Source organism: Haematobia irritans, chromosome 1 (assembly GCF_050003625.1).
Source record: "Haematobia irritans isolate KBUSLIRL chromosome 1, ASM5000362v1, whole genome shotgun sequence".
Lineage (NCBI taxonomy): Eukaryota > Metazoa > Arthropoda > Insecta > Diptera > Muscidae > Haematobia > Haematobia irritans.
The window spans coordinates 260088029-260105743 of record NC_134397.1 but is presented as its reverse complement, the minus strand read 5'-3'; the positions used below and the strand labels follow the sequence as shown (position 1 = coordinate 260105743).

The 17715-nt window shown below is 31.1% G+C and overlaps 2 protein-coding genes and 1 long non-coding RNA gene across 5 annotated transcripts in view; 2 read left to right on the top strand and 1 right to left on the bottom strand.

Annotated features, from left to right (window-relative positions):
• The window catches only part of LOC142235972 (ovochymase-like), a 56328-nt gene that overhangs the window by 36481 nt on the left and 2132 nt on the right, over positions 1-17715 (top strand). The window lies entirely within an intron of this gene.
• LOC142221292 (uncharacterized) lies at positions 964-1593 on the bottom strand. The gene is made up of 2 exons (XR_012717983.1): positions 1262-1593; positions 964-1201 (listed from the first exon to the last, which is right to left on the bottom strand). It is a non-coding gene; the product is annotated as an uncharacterized LOC142221292 (long non-coding RNA).
• Positions 3876-13354, top strand: LOC142221262 (uncharacterized). 3 transcript variants are annotated; one of them, XM_075290939.1, is made up of 8 exons: positions 3876-4032; positions 5447-5560; positions 6186-6326; positions 6385-6622; positions 7036-7253; positions 8272-8604; positions 8665-8792; positions 13136-13354. In XM_075290939.1, exons 2-8 carry the CDS (start codon positions 5476-5478, stop codon positions 13169-13171), a joined length of 1179 nt encoding a protein of 392 aa, XP_075147054.1. In that variant the 5' UTR covers positions 3876-4032; positions 5447-5475; the 3' UTR covers positions 13172-13354. The 3 variants fall into 3 exon arrangements, with proteins under 3 accessions (XP_075147054.1, XP_075147039.1, XP_075147046.1); XM_075290924.1 differs by having other exon boundaries at positions 9715-13354; XM_075290931.1 differs by lacking the exon at positions 5447-5560 and having other exon boundaries at positions 3901-4032; positions 9715-13354.

Below are 17715 nucleotides of genomic sequence, written 5' to 3'. Positions count from 1 at the left end.
TTTAGTAGAGGATAGTTTGCCAATTTTCATTCGAACAAGTAGATTTGTGAATTTGATAGCCATATTTGGAAACTTCATATTATTTAAAATAATAAGTATGTTTATTGTACTTTAACATTTGTACTGAACAACACAAATTATCAAATACCCATATTATTGTATGAATACATATATAGCTTTATTAATTGCTATTTTGGGAGCCACCGTGGTGCAATGGTTAGCATGCCAACCTTGCATACACGGTGGATTATCCCGTCTCAGTAATGTTGGTGACATTTCTGAGGGTTTCAAAGCTTCTCTAAAGTGGTTTCTCTCCAATGAGGAACGCCATTCGGACTCGGCTATAAAAAGGAGGTCCCTTGTCATTGAGCTTAACAGGGAATCGGGCTGCAGTCAGTGATACTAAGTGGAAAAAATAATGTCTCATTCAATGTGATTACTGATACGGCGAGTACTTTTGTGAACTTTTTTGTACTTTTTTGATTCACTGATTAAAATTAATACCATGAAATTAATTTAACAATTTTTTGTTTACGTTTTGCTTTCATGTACATCAATGGAAACATTTTAATTAAACTCTTTCATAAAAATGTTAAGCGGTTTGCAAAAAATGCATTTGATTTCAAAAAATCAAAAAAAAAAAAGATGACTTATGTCTGTCACTGTACTTAAGCATTTTTTAAGTTATTCAGTTTAGTGAATGCTTCATTTTATTAGAGTTCAATAGTCACGATCGAATGTATACGGGTGCTACCTATATCCAAATAAAAAACAATGTTTTGTCCAAATTCAAACAATTTCATTTGGACAAATGAATGTCGGTTCCAAATGGAATTGGAAAATGAACCTGAGCTTATAAGTACGATACATTATTGGTCTATTTTTTCTCCTTCTGGGTGTTACATACAAACCTTCAAACGTCTAATAGTCTTAACACATCAGTGGAATAGGCTACACAATATATAAACATTAAACAATTACATTTATTTCTTCAGTTGGAATACAAACTATAAAACTAATTAATATCTAAATATACAAGACAGCAAAAAAAAAAATTATTTTACTCATATATTTTTTTGAACGACTTACAGATCACTGCCCTTTTTTGTTTGTAGCCAGATTCTCTGATGATGATCAAACACACCACTCCCTCAATGATGTCAGCGCTCTGAACTTCAAGATTTGAATCGTATTACGTGGCCTATATACAAAATTAGGCTTATTTGTTATCTATAGGTTGCACACAAATAATGCCACTTACCGATTTTCAGCCAAATTAATTTCTTTTTATGTCAGTTAATCGGCAGATAATCGTCGTTGTACAGCGCGCTTCCAATATGTTTATTTTTTATTAAATTTAAAAATTAAAGCAATTTAACACTTTTTTACTTCACCCAAGTAATTCGGAAAATCGCATATAATTCAAAGTTTTCTTAAAATAAGCCGTATATTGTACGTTCCTTTATTTAACAACGACTGATAGGACACAAAATGTCAACATTTTTATTTTTGTGGTGTCCTTTTTCCATGACATTTATAAAAATTTTCCAATGGAAATATTCTTGAGTTGCCAGATACGTAAATACATACATACGATTAGAGCTAACAAAGGTCCGTTCGTGTACCAAAAAAGTTTTGGTAGCTTGAAACTTTCTTCAAACTACTAGATGTCATTAAAAATTTAATGTTATATATTTACGTCTTTGACAACTGTGTTTTTAGTTTATAGCCATATGTATGAATGATCTGTCGGTACCCTTATTTACGGTGCTCAATATACTAATTTTTCGTAAAGGGGTTTAGTGCCGAATAGCAGCATTCTCCTATGATCATTTTTAATGAATTAAGGTGAGTATTAAGTTCGAGTTTAGCCGCTAAAATCGCTAAAGTGAAAACTAAATCAGTAAGAAAAATGCATGAAATTATTCATATTTGTTTGAAATTTTATTATATCTTGATGGGGAAAAGCCCAAAGCAAATTTTCACAAAGTTTGTATTCCTTAAAATGGATTATTAAAGAAAAGTAATCGTGAAAAATGACGTTTTTAGCGGCTAAACTCGAACTTAATACCCACCTTTAAGGTGTGTATTAAGTTAGAGTTTAGCCGCTAAAATTGTAATTTTTTCACTATTACTTTTCTTTAATAATCCATTTTAAAGAATACAAACTATGTGCAAATTTGATTTGGACTATTCCCCCATCAAGTTATAATAAAATCTGCAACCAATGTGTATAATTTTATGCATTTTTTTACTGTTTAGTTTTCACTCTAGTGAAAAAATTATGATTTTAGCGCCTGAACTCTAAGTTACAAAGCAAAGCAGATAAATTAACTAAATTTATGCCCAGTTTCTTGTTCTTCTAGATTTCGGAAAAAGCTTTACAGGGATATGCTTGTTTCCATTTATAATTTTGAATATTTAAGGAAAAGTAATCGCGAAAATAAAAGTATTTTCAACTCGAAAAACAAACGTTGTTCCCACCTTAAGTTTAAAACATATATCGTTTTATATTTTTTCGTTTCTAAACAAAGAATATGTCACCGTGAATAGGATCCCAAGCACGGTTATTACCTTATTTGTGTGAAATATAAGCATGCCTTGCGAAAATTGCACTGTTGAATCAATATGTATTCACGGTTATTCATTCTGAACTTAGTACTAATCATTATTCCGCTCAATCTTTTGTTATGTGAATAATAAACATTTTTCATGGGAAAATGTTATCTTTGTACTAGGCTAAATTAATAGTGTAATAAATTATATTACCAAAATATTTCATATATGCAATTGTCTTTGCGAGATTGTCTTTTCAATTGGGAACCAGTTTTTGGTCGTGTGGCAACAATGATTGCAAATTATGGCAATAGAAAATATGGCACTATTAAATCCACATTTGAAAGAACAGAATACAAAGAATAAACAATTACAGTTACTTTTCGTGTTTGTTGGAAAATGTGAGTGTATGTGTCAAATGCAAAAATAACCATGCGAAACTAAATGCCAGTGATGGAAAATATTGTACCAATCATTAGAAATGTACGCTTATATCTATATAGGTACAAAGTACACAAATGCTAATGGTAAACATAATCTGAATCATAATTAATCATATATGGCCCTACTGGGCTCGATTAAGTAAATGAAATTAAATGCATTAAATTTAATTTTTCTCTTTATATGCATACAAACTTTTGTAGTAGCTATTACAGGTTTTAATTGAAAAATTAAATACCGATTTAAATAAGTAGTTTGATATATTTTTTGATATATATTTAACATTAATAAAAAATACATTTTTGAGTTTTCTTTTGATTTGATTATAAAGACTAGTGTAATGTTCGTTTTTTGAGTTAAACTCACTTGATTTTAGCGGAACATTTTTGAAAAATAATTAAAAAGGTGTATGAAAGCAAACAAATTCCATTTAAATCTTGAAAAAGGGGTATGAAAAATGCCGCCCTCATTAATTGAGTAAAATCATCTACATCAAAATTTATAATTTCAATAAAGTAACCTCGAAATTTCCAATCAGTACGCCGAATATAATAAAAGATACAAGAATTGATTGATTTACGACTATTCAGGCTGATTTACATTGATTTAACTGTGGAGTTTAAATTTTGTACTATGTTCAGTTTTCAAGCTGAAACCAAGCTTGTTTTACGGTTACATTCGTAATTAATTAATTTAGAAATATAAAATTACTTGCAATCAATTCATTGGATCTTTTCCATCCATTATTTGGTAAGGCTTGATCAAAATATATTCGACTTCATAAATATATTTGTACTTTTATTTTAGTGTTTTGATGAAAGAACCGAACATAGTACGAAAAAGCGAATTTTGTACCCTAGTAACGTTTTGATTTGCCACCACTGATGTGCGAGTGTTGGCTGTGGTCAGTGTTGCATGCATTTTCTCATTTCAAAGTGTGCTGTTAAGAAATAAAGTTGTGCCTCGGGAAAAAAGAAAATAAGAAGCTGTGTTTCAAGAAATTGTTTAAAGAAGTCGGCAGAGCATAAAATATATGTAAGTATTGAGTGTTTTTAATATATTTTTCTGTCGAAACAATGCTTAAAGGTGAGTATTAAGTTGAAGTTTAGCCGCTAAAATCGTCATTTTTTTCTCGATTTCTTTCAAGAAATACAATCTTTGTGAAAATTTGCTTTGGGCTATTCCAAATCAAATTTTAATAAAATTTGTAACAAATATGTATAATTTTATGTCTTTTTTACTGATTTATTTCAGTTTAAAAAGGCATAATATTATACATATTTGTTGCAAATTTTATTAAAATTTGATTGGGAATAGCCCAAGGCAAATGTTGTATTCTTTAAGATGGATTAATAAAGAAAAGTAATCGTTGAAAAATGACGATTTTAGCGGCTAAACTCCAACTTAATACCAACCTTAAAGGCGGGTATTAAGATCGCATTATCGCGCTAAAAGTTTAACGCAAGATTAAAAAATAAAAAAGGAAAATTAATTCCGCTTAAAAACTTATTTAAGGTGAGTACTAAGTTCGAGTTTAGACTATAAAATGAAAACTAAATCAGTAAAAATGGCATTACATTATACATCTTTTTTCAAATTTTGATTGGAAATAGCGCCAAGCAGATTTTCGCAAAGTTTGTATTCCCTAAAATGAATTATTAAAGAAAAGTAATCGTGATAAAAAAAAACGATATTAGCGGCTAAACTCGAACTTAATACCCAATTTTACAACGGTAAATTTGTGTTGTGTTAAAATTGGAAAACAAATTGATGAAATAGCCTACGTGTGGATACATGATTTATTTGAAACCGGCATTGTATAGTATTCACGTGGTGGCTATCTTCATCACATTGTTCAATGTATTTAAGTGATTAATTTTCTTAATTTAGGCTTAGTACTAAGTTAAGTTCTACGAAAAACGAATTTCTTATCTTATTTGTTAGAAATAATATGAAAGCCATTTTTTGCCGCGTGAAAATTGCAGAGTTGCATCATCAACGGTTTTTCGAATGAACACGTGATCTTAGTACTAGGCTTTAATAAGAGAAAAGACTTTGAATCTAAAGGTTTGAGTTTAGCCGCTGGTATTGTCATTTTGCCACGATTACTTTTCTTTTATAATCCATATTAAGGAATACAAACTTTGTGAAAATTTGCTTTGGGCTATTTACCATAAAGTTATAAATAAATAAATAAAATAGATAAACATTAAATGAAAAAATTAAAAAAAGGCATACAAATTATACAGTTTTGTTTCAGATTTCATTATAACCTAATGGGGAATAGCCTAAAACAAATATTAATAAAGTTTGTGTTCTTCAGAATGGATTATTGAAGAAAAGTAATCGTGAAAAACTGACGATTTTAGCGGCTAAACTCGAACTTAATAACCACATTTAGGTTGGGTTAGATTAGGTGACATTCATTGTTTCCTTTTTTACTTCTTAGACGCATTTAAGAAGGAACATAAGGCCAAAATGTTTATCCAAACAATTTTTGGGGACGAAAAGCTATTCGTAAAAATAACAGAACAATGCGAGTACGAGCAGTTCATAAGCGAAGGTGAGAAGAAATTTGCTCCAGAAATTTTTTTTGAACATAAGATCAATTTGTATCGATTTTGATAGGAAGAAATTCGAAATTTATAGAATATATTCAAATTTTTCATAAAAAGTTGATAAATTGATTATTTTTATTTTTAATTGGAACTAATACAAATTGTTTATGAAAATTCGATACACCTAGACCTTGCTTTGAGTCGTTTTGAGTTATTTCGAAGTTGCGTCGATGCTGAAATAGTATTAGTTTTCTCTTTGCGTCGTTAGATTTTTGAAGTTGCGTTGTTATCTGTCTCCAATCATGGGTTGCCATAGAAACTCATTATTCACTTTGCGTCGTTTCAGTTTGCATCGTGTTTTTGAACGTATCTTGGACGCATAGTGAGGTCTAGGTATATACATATTTTCTATAAAATTTCGAATAAATTCAAATTTCATGAAAATCTAATTAAATCATGGTAATTTGTAGTAAAATTGTAAATTACTTCTAAATAGTACCACACATTGAAAATCAATTCAAAAAACTGAGTTTTTTTCTATTTGTTAAACGGATGAAGTTGGGCGTAGTTAATCTGTATTTACAATCCAAATGTTTGTAAATATGTAATAAGAATTTAATATGATTTTAGCTGCTAAAGAATTTCGTACCACACAGAGTGCAGATTTTGTGCTTTATGTCAATGGGGCTGTTGTGAGCCAAGGCATATTTAAGAATATAGTTCAACAGTTTTATAATATGCCCAGCTTTCAAGTGGTAATAAAACTGAAAGGTATAGATACTTCTGGTATATATCCATTTCCTCCTTTAAAAGTTTGGTAATTATATAGAAAGTCCAGCTTCAACTGCCAAATCATCTACCTCTGAATCCACTGAATCACTGACCTCCGACATAAACGATGACCTCAATTGGACAACTATTCCAAATACCACATCAATAAGAAGACTGCCAGCCATATCTCCCATTCTTAAAAAATATGCGTTGGGCAATTCACTCGAAAATAGAGATAGAGTAAAAATCGCCAAAGCGATTATTGACGAGTGCCTTAAAGATAACCCTGGTAAAATGTAAGTATTGTAATCTTCAAATACTTGATTTTTTATTTCCATTGAAAATTTTGTGAAAATTTTATTTCCATAGAAAATTTTGTGAAAATTTTATTTTAAAATTTTCACAAAATTTTATTTCCATTGAAAATTTTGTCAAAATTTTATTTCGATATAAAATTTTGTGAAAATTTTATTTCCATTGAAAACTGTCAAAATTTTATTTCGATAGAAAATTTTGTGAAAATTTTATATCGATAGAAATTTTGTGAAAATTTTATTTCCCTAGAAAATTTTGTGAATATTTTATATCTGCAGACAATTTTGTCAACATCGAATTCAATTTACTTCAAAATCAGCCAGATTTTGAAGTGAAACTAAATTTAATTTAAAAACATCATCTTATAATTTATTAACGTAATACACATTTGCAGAATAAATAAAGTCGATTTCCACAGTCTAGCCGAGTCCATTATATCCATTTTTCCGACGGAAGTGGTATCGGCATATTATATACCATCAATCAAAGGATGCATTGCAAGGGGTAAGTTGTGGAGCTGTTACAACAACAAACGTACTCTTTTGAGCCTTCAAGGACAAATTGTAAGGAGAGGGAAAACAGCTTCAAAAAGAAAAGGTCATCCATTACCTGGTAAGTTTATTTTAAGTACACACAGAATCACGAAATTTATTCATCGAAATAATTGATAATATATTCAATCAATGTGTATCACAGTTTTAATAGGACATAAAAAAATACTTGACTAAAAATTAATTGTTTCAACAGAAAATTTAATTGATGTTGATTGAAAAACTTAAATATTTTTTCATTTAAAACGCAACTATTTTCAATTACTTTCCTTTTTGTTAAAAATGTGTTTGTTCATTGCAAAATTTTGTTATAAACTGCCTTTATGCTCTATTCTGGAATAATTTGATAAAATGGAGGTAATGCGTTCAATTAACGCATTAAAAAAGCAGATTATCGCCGATTTTAACGCAAGCGTAGTACAACAACGAAATTTGGAAAACCATGATACCTTGTTTTCTGACTTAAATTCTATGGAAACTTTGGAAAATTGTAAAAGGAAAAAATTGTAATAAATAATCTATGTGAAGCTGAAAGAGCAATAGGATGTTATCCCATAGAAGATCGTTTAAGAAGAAAACAAACAGCATGGATATAATACCAATTTTTACATTTATAGTAAAAAGTAACAAGCACGTAAACTATTTTTAATATATGACATTTAATATTAGTTAAAACTGTTTTGAAGAGAGTAGGATTCTGATTTTTAAACAATTATAAATTATATTATTTACAAAGTATGAAAAATATTGCACTTCTAACCCCTAAAATCTGTAATACCTCATTCACATTATACTTCCAAAATTCACTTTACGTAGATTTCAAATGTCATTTGCCTTATAAAAGAGATTTGAAATCTACTTTTAGTAGATTTTGAGTTTAATGAGTATGTGCTATAAAATTTACTTAGTTATAAAACATACTTTGTCATGAATATTGCGTTAAAGCCTTTGTTTTAAAATTTATATTTTCAACAGGCGATATAGTTTTTGTTGTTTTGAACAGCACTGTATATAATATATTATATATGAATTAATTTATATGATACTAACATATTTATCATATATATCTTGTTTTTTAGATACAGATGAATTAGTCGATAGCATTGAGTTTTTAGAAAAAAATTCATCCGACTGGGCTTTAGTCCTGTGCAAGTGGTCAGAAACGCACAAATTTCGTATGGAGGAACTGCAAAGTTCCATTTCCACTCACGACTACATAAAAAAATATGCTGGGTTAAGTGATGAGAGAGGAGTTGAGTTAGTTGCTATTGATGTTGGTATAATGCACCCATCCCACAAACAAGCGGATAATTGGATTTTAATTTACAAAGAAATTGTGAAAAGGGCTAGATCGCTGCGTGACAACCATTCCCTTAAACTTCTATCCGATATAGATGAAGCTTCCAACGAAAGTATGAAATATCCGACAAAACTTTATATAGTGTCTGATATTAAACTTATCCTTTTTGCAGGATATAAGGCACAACTGAGCCTTCTTTTGGTGCCATACATTTTACCACATTCGGGAAAAAGAAGCGAGTCTAGTGGACGCAATGCAACAAAAAATGAAATTCAGATGCGGTTCATAAAAGAATATAAGGTAAAAACAATTTCAAAATAATTATTTTCACAAAGGATTTTGTGCTGACTCTTTTCCATGTTGTGTGTAATAGTTTCCGTAAATTTCTATCCCGTATCTTTTTAAAATTGCGGATGAGATCGGTGCCTTAACATAAAATCTAACTTAGACTATAATTTTGAGTAGTTTTTCCTTCTCAATAAAAAACACAATTAAAAATATGCAAAGAACATTTTCGGTAGTAGTTAACCCGGGTATTGTTACTATGAACTGATTTTATAGATATAATAATTTTTGGGTTTATTTATACCCAATTTGAAAAAACCGATCTTGATAATCTCATACACTGAAAAAAGTTACGGAGTTACAGACAGCACAGTGAAATAAGCATGATTTGCTCCAAAGATTTTGTCTTTACACGAATGAATTTAGTATTCATTACGAGCTAAAGAAACGGAGAATTGAAATAAGGATACCTTTAAGACAGAATTCTATTGTAATTAAAATTTGCGTATTTGTCTCTTGGAAAAAAAATTAATTTATTAATTTTTTTAGCCTTTTTTCTTCATACACGGTATTTGAGACTTGGTTTCAAATAAAATAATGATATGTTTCAAGTACAAATCGTTTTTAAAATAAAATGTTGAAGCACATTTCCGTTTTAGATTTATAGTCACGATACTAACAGCACATTTCAAAAAATAAATTTAGAGAATTTTTTTGAATAATTAGTTGACGTTGACGAAGTTGACGTTAGTTCGTATTTTTGAGACATCAAATCTTTGCTTACAATATGTTTTCAGTTTAATAAAGCTTATAAAATTTATTTACTTCGTATTTTGTAATAAAAGAGTGTGATGGCCACCTTTTATTGCCATTGACACATTATTTTCTACAATCAAACAAAAAAATATATACATTTTCTAATAATAAAAAATGATAGTCTCTAACAGATCTAAAGGAAGACCCGGAAGCCAGCGATCTACAAATAAAATTTATACGAAATAAGAATGAATTAATATACGCCGACTTCAGCATAGCAGGCTATGTTTATAAAACTTGCGACATCTTGGAAGCTTTAAATACAGCATTTATGTTTTTAATGGGAATAAACGTGTCGTACCCACGGATTTGTGTGCATGTTTGGCAATTCATTCAATTAGCCATATTTAAAATTCCACTTCCCGAGGCTAAGGTTCCACACGTGGAATCTTTAGTTAACGACTTACGCATCTGATTTTTACCCATCTTTTATTACAATATTCGTGTACATTTTTTTTATATGTTCATACACTAAGTTGCGTTTTTAACATATGATTTTATACATAACTTGAAGCAGATTGAATCTTACCATGGCATTTATTTGCAATATATGTGATAATACATTCTTAACTGTTAACAATATTATAAGGCATTATAAACAAACTCACAAAAAAAGTACCACTTTTAGTTGTAATTTTTGCAATAGAAAATATACCCATATCGAATCTTTTCGATACCATTTGAAAACTCACATTTCTTTTACCAATAATGTTGAATCTGAATGTTCGTCTAAAAACAGTTTTGAATATTGTGAAAATAAATTGCTTCCATACGAACCAGAATTTATAGATCTTCTCGAAAATCCCAAAGTGTTTGATACCAACAAAATAAGAACAGAGTTTCTGAAAATTTTTCTTAAAATTTATAGCAATGAAAAAATACCACGCAACACAGCATTGACCAATTGTAATTTAATTTTGTCGTTTTTTAAATCCCATTTAGTTCAAATTTATTCAGTACTTTTAAATTCGGATTGGCGAGAAAAATCTCAAAAATTAAATTTATTAAATGTGTTACAAAATCTTATTCAGTCCACAAATAGTCATTCCGAATATAAAATTTTTTTGGAGTTACAGAAAAGCAGATATTTTTTTGATATTGAATACAATACTATTAAACAGGAACTATGTGAACAGATTGGCTTCGATAATTCAGTTATTTTGAAAAAAATTAATTATGTTGTTGGTATTTTTCCTTTGCTAAAATTTTTTAATGTTCTTTTTTCAGAAACTAGTTTCCTTGAGCAAATTATTTCATACATGAACTATTTGTGGGCAGAGAAAAATAAGGGAGTAATATCTAATTATATTCAATCAAATCACTGGGCCCGAATCCTCTCTTCATATCCTACATCAGAAAAAACATTATATTTGCCAATGTACGTATTCTCGGATGATTTTGAGCCAAACAACCCATTAGGAAGCCACTCAGGAATTCAGAAAGTTTGTGGTGTGTATGTTAAGTTTGCTTGTCTGCCAGACTATATGGCTTCCAAGCTTTGTAATATTTTTACGGGAATGTTACTTTTTTCCGAGGATCGGAAACTATTAGGAAATAGCCGCATATTAAACCCTTTTATAAGTTGTCTCAAAATCCTTGAAACAAGAGGAATCAGTTTGCAGAAAGAAGTAGGAGGATTCACCAGAGTTGTAATAATACCTGTTTTGGTCTTAGGTGACAATTTAGGGTTGAATTCGATTTTAGGATTTTCAGAAAGCTTCAATAGTAATTCTTTTTGTAGATTCTGCAAATTGAATCGTAGTGCAACACAAAGTTCGTGTGCAGAAGATATAGAATCACTACGCAATAGGGAAAATTACGAAGAAGATATTTTGATGTCAAATGCAAAACTAACTGGCGTAAAAGAAAACTCTCCGTGGAATAATCTAAAGAATTTTCATGTAGTTGACAACCCTGCTGTAGATGTTATGCACGATCTTTTAGAAGGTGTTTGCCACTACGACATGATTTTTATTTTGAATGCACTGATTACTAAATATAAGTTTTTTTCTTTAGAACAATTTAATTATCGACTTCTAACTTTCAACTACGGGCCAGCATGTGAAAATAAACCACCAATTTTAAGCAAAGACGCACTTCTTAAATCAAAACTTAGGTTGTCAGCATCCGAAATGCAACATCTTGCAATGAATTTCTCTTTGCTTGTTGGGGACCTTGTGTCGGAATGTGAAGAATGGAATCTTTACTTGCTTCTTAGAGAAATCTTAAGTTTATGTTGCATTTCAGACTCCCTACAGATTAGCTCTTATTCTCTTTTATCAGAAATAGTATCGGAACATAATAATTTGTATCTAAAGCTGTCTAAGACTGATTTGAAACCGAAGTTTCATAATTTAACCCACTATCCGAGAGTTCTAGAGCAGATTGGACCTTTAAAACATATTTCATCTATGAGATTTGAGGCATTTCACCAACCTTTTAAAAAATCTGCGAACTCGTGCAACAACCGCGTTAATCTAATAAAAACTTTATTTACAAAATATCAACTAAAAGTGGCGAATTTTTTGATAAACTATGAAGATCACAATCAAAAATTTTCTGTTTTAGGCAAAATTACAAACTATACATTATCAGACATTACAAACAGATTTGGTATAAGTTTTCCCATCTCATTATCGAGTCAAATATATGTAAATAACGTCTTGTATAAAGAAAATGTCGTAGTACAAGTTGGGATATATGAAGATGATGTACCTAAATTTGCTCTTGTTTGTAATACTTGCTACTTACCAGAATATATTTTATGCGTACAGAGCATAAAAACACATGGATTTAATAGTCATTTTTATGCCTACAATGTAGAAATTGAAGAAATATTTTTTTATGTAACGGTTCAATCCCTCGCTTCAAGTTATACTTCATATTTATGTACAAATGGCCAAAACACATATATTAATTGGATTTGAAGTAGTCGTTATTACTCAATATGTTTTTTGTGTCAAATCCTAAACTAGACTACATATCGATTCAAAATTATTTACATACATTATGTATTTAAAACACTATAATGATAAACAATTTATGTATCTTATATGTTTAATATAAATTTCATTTTATATTTCAACATAATCTACCTCTTATTGGAAATCGTATTTCTAGTGTTATTTTAATTGAATTCGTAATTAGTACTCAATACATTGTTTTCTGTCAAACAGATTACATATCGATTAAAACTTATTCACAAACCAAGTATGTACTAAAACACTATGTTTAAACTCTTATTTATGTATCTTAGTAATGTTTTATATTATTTTTCATTATTATATTTCAACACAATCACATACCCTTACAACGATTTTATATCGGTTCGAAAGTATTCACAAATCCAAATTCATGTTTCTAATAAATAAATATTCTAAATAAACCGTTTTGTCAAATCTCAATTTCACGACTATTGTCTATTTCTCAGTCTCTGGAAATGTATTATAGAATTATAGATACGGAAGAAATACCATAGGTTATATCCAAAGACTGAGAAAGTGGTTTTAAAATTTATATTAATCACTTTTTTTCCTCCGCAGATACAATATAACAGAGGAGACTACCATCAACAATGACCAAATTGCTATACCTAACTCATTTGCATACAAATTTAATTAGAATAACATCACAGTGAATCCGGCCTAATATAAAACTTATTACATATTTTTTTAGAAACAAGTAATATAAGTTTGATATGTAAACAAACAATATTTATATATAAGAAAAGTAATATTTGTAAATAAACTTTTAAAAAATTACGTTTTTAGGCGTTAAACCTTTTTTATTTTGGATATAGAAACTATTTTGCTTAAAAGTGAATAGTCTAATACTTGGACAGAAATATTTATTGTTTGAGGGTTTTTGCTCCTGATTAATACAAAGTTTGAGTGGAAACAAATATTTTTTTTAATACAAGTAACAAATAACTCACTCGTAAAAAAGCGCATGTGTAAGCTTAAAAATTATTTGTTCGGATGTAAACATAAAGTGATTCTTTGGAAAAATATTAATGTTCATATACAACTTGTGACAAATAATATTTACTTTGAGTAAGAACACAATCTTGTTTGACAGGAAATGTTGCTAAATATATAATATTGTTTGGGTCTAAGTACTCCCAACATGTTATATGTTCACATAAACCAAACATCATAATGTTCCGGCATTATCCAAAAATATATGTGCTTCCTGCAAAATATGTTTGGGACATATGTTAAAGAAGCGTTTTTTTTTGAGGGTGTATATATATAAAGGGTGATTCTTTTGAGGTTAGGATTTTCATGCATTAGTATTTGACAGATCACGTGGGATTTCAGACATGGTGTCAAAGAGAAAGATGCTCAGTATGCTTTGACATTTCATCATGAATAGACTTACTAACGAGCCACAACGTCGAATTTTCAGTGAATGGGCCCTAGAAAAGTTGGCAGAAAATCCGCTTTTTTATCGACAAATTTTGTTCAGCGATGAGGCTCATTTCTGGTTGAATGGCTACGTAAATAAGCACAATTGTCGCATTTGGAGTGAAGAGCAACCAGAAGCCGTTCAAGAACTGCCCATGCATCCCGAAAAATGCACTGTTTGGTGTGGTTTGTACGCTGGTGGAATCATTGGACCGTATTTTTTCAAAGATGCTGTTGGACGCAACGTTACGGTGAATGGCGATCGCTATCGTTCGATGCTAACAAACTTTTTGTTGCCAAAAATGGAAGAACTGAACTTGGTTGACATGTGGTTTCAACAAGATGGCGCTACATGCCACACAGCTCGCGATTCTATGGCCATTTTGAGGGAAAACTTCGGAGAACAATTTATCTCAAGAAATGGACCGGTAAGTTGGCCACCAAGATCATGCGATTTGACGCCTTTAGACTATTTTTTGTGGGGCTACGTCAAGTCTAAAGTCTACAGAAATAAGCCAGCAACTATTCCAGCTTTGGAAGACAACATTTCCGAAGAAATTCGGGCTATTCCGGCCGAAATGCTCGAAAAAGTTGCCCAAAATTGGACTTTCCGAATGGACCACCTAAGACGCAGCCGCGGTCAACATTTAAATGAAATTATCTTCAAAAAGTAAATGTCATGGACCAATCTAACGTTTCAAATAAAGAACCGATGAGATTTTGCAAATTTTATGCGTTTTTTAAAAAAAAAAAGTTATCAAGCTCTTAACAAATCACCCGTTATATATATATATATATATATATATATATATATATATATATATATATATATATATATATATATATATATATATATATATATATATATATATATATATATATATATATATATATATATATATATATATATATATATATATATATATATATATATATATATATATATATATATATATATATATATATATATTCTTGATCAAGGAGAAATTCTTAGATGATATAACCATGTCTGTTTGTATGTTGTAATCACCCTTCAGTCTTCAATAATAAAGCTATCATGCTGAAATTTTGCATAAAATCGGTAGGTCAGGTAGGTCATGTTCGAAGTCCAGATTTTGATATAGCCCCCATAGAAACCGACCCCCTGATTTGGGGTCTAGCTTCTAGACATCCCAATATTTATCCCATATGCCTGAATTTCAAATTCTAGAGGTATTTTGGTTGTGTAAATAAGTGCCGAATATGGTGTGATTCGATCCACATTTTGATATAGCCCCCATGAAGCCCCATACCCTTTGCTTTGATTTTTGGGCTTCTAGACCGCGCAAGTTTTCTCCGATATGCCTGAAATTAAAAATCTAGAGGTATTTTGGGTCCATAAATAAGTGTGCCGAATTTCCCGATTTGACTTCTTGAGCGTCTATTCATCCGAATTTTTATCCGATTTGCCTGAAATTCAAAATCTAGAGGTATTTTGCGACCATAAATAAGTGTGCCAAATATGGTGTGTATCGGTCTATGCACACAAAAAAATTTCACGAAAATTATTCCAATTAAAATTTTAATTGAGTTTTAAAAAATATTCAATTAAAAATTTAATTGATTCAACAAAAAATTTTAATTGAAACAAAAATGAATCACAAAAATAATAGTATCAATTAATTTTTTAATTGGATCAATTAACTTTTTAATTGACCTTCAATTAATTTTTTAATTGATACTATAATTTCTGTGATTGAAGACATTTCAATTAAAAATTAATTGGATCAATTAATTTCGTGATTGAATCAGAAAAATTTTTTGTGTGTGGTTTGAAATTGAAAATCTAAAGGTACTTTGAGTCATAAATAAGCGAGCCGAATATAGTGTGTATCGGTCCATGGTTTGGTATAGCCCCCATATAGCCCGATCTCCTGATTTGATTTCTTGAGATATCCGAATTTTTATCCGATTTGCCTGAAACTCAATATTTGGGTTCATAAATAAGTGTGTTTGTATTGTCCGATCGCCCGATTTGATTTCTTTAGCGTCTAGATATCCGAATTGCGGAAATTCAAAATGTAATGGTATTTTGGGTTCATAAACAAGTGTGCCGAAGATGGTCTGGATCGGTTCATGTATCTGAGTACCGGTCATGCGACGAAGAGTTTTCAAAGAAAACAATTACGATCCAGTTTCTCTCTGATTCAGGGAAAGTTTCCCAAAACTAACTTTGGAATTAAATTAATATCGTCTATATGAAGTCCCATTATATAAATTCCACATTTTAATATAAGGTGGACTGGCTATGCATCAAAAAACGGCCCGTAAGCGTAGCGTAGCGTGTCAGCTGTTTGTTTTTGATATACGATACCCCATACAAACGATTACCCGACGTTTGCTTAACGAAGCGTGTCGTAAGATTCAGAAAAAAAACAAGTATAACGGGTGATACGGTCAAAATTTGGTCAATATAAACTTGACGTATTTCTTTCACTTTTGCATTTAAAAAACCTGAACACCCCTCATTTTGAAGGTGTGTGTGTGTAGAATGTTGCTCCTATTTTGATTTTGGAATTCACTCTTCAGTTGTCAAAATGCCGTCCAAGCAAGAAGAGCAGCGTATCAAAATTTTGCTCGCGCATCGCGAAAATCCGAGCTACTCGCACGCAAAGCTGGCAAAATCGCTAAAAGTTGCCAAATCAACCGTTACAAATGTAATTAAAGTGTTTGGGGAACGTTTGTCGACAGGCAGGAAGTCTGGATCGGGGGGAAATCGAAAACCGGAAGCCGCTGAGACGACAAAGAGAGTTGCCGGTAGTTTCAAGCGAAACCCTAACCTCTCTCTCCGAGATGCCGCAAATAAGCTGGGTGTATCGTCTACAACCGTGCATCGAGCCAAAAAACGAGCCGGACTATCGACTTACAAGAAGGTAGTGACTCCAAATCGCGATGATAAACAAAATACGACGGCCAAAGCACGATCCCGGAGGCTGTACACGACGATGTTGACGAAGTTTGACTGCGTGGTAATGGACGACGAAACCTACGTCAAAGCCGACTACAAGCAGCTTCCGGGACAGGAGTTTTATACGGCAAAAGGAAGGGGAAAGGTAGCAGATATTTTCAAGCACATGAAACTGTCAAAGTTCGCAAAAAAATATCTGGTTTGGCAAGCCATCTGTACCTGCTTCCGCGACTGTCAACCAAGAAATTTACGTGAAAGAGTGTTTGAATAAACGTCTGCTGCCTTTCCTGAAGAAACACGGTTGTTCCGTACTGTTTTGGCCGGATTTGGCATCTTGCCATTACGGAAAAAGTGGTACTCCGCCAACAACGTGCAGGACAAGAACCCTCCCAACACGCCAGAGCTCCGCCCAATTGAGAAATACGGGGCTATTGTCAAGCGGAACCTAAAGAAGACCAAAAAACCTGCTAAGGACGAGCAGCAGTTCAAGGCAAACTGGCCTTCTGCGGCGAAGAAGGTGGACAAGGTGGCTGTACAAAATCTGATGGCAGATGTCAAGCGTGAGGCCCGGCAATTCGGATTTGGAAAAGCGAAAGCCTAACTGAATATTTTTCCTGAATTTTATACTAATTGAACTTGAAAAAGAAATTTAATTTGATTTTCTAAATAAACGATTTCACCGATTTACACGCGTTTTCCCTTGACCAAATTTTGACCGTATCACCATTTATAACAGGTTGGCTGATAAGTTCCCGGGCTAACAAAGAAA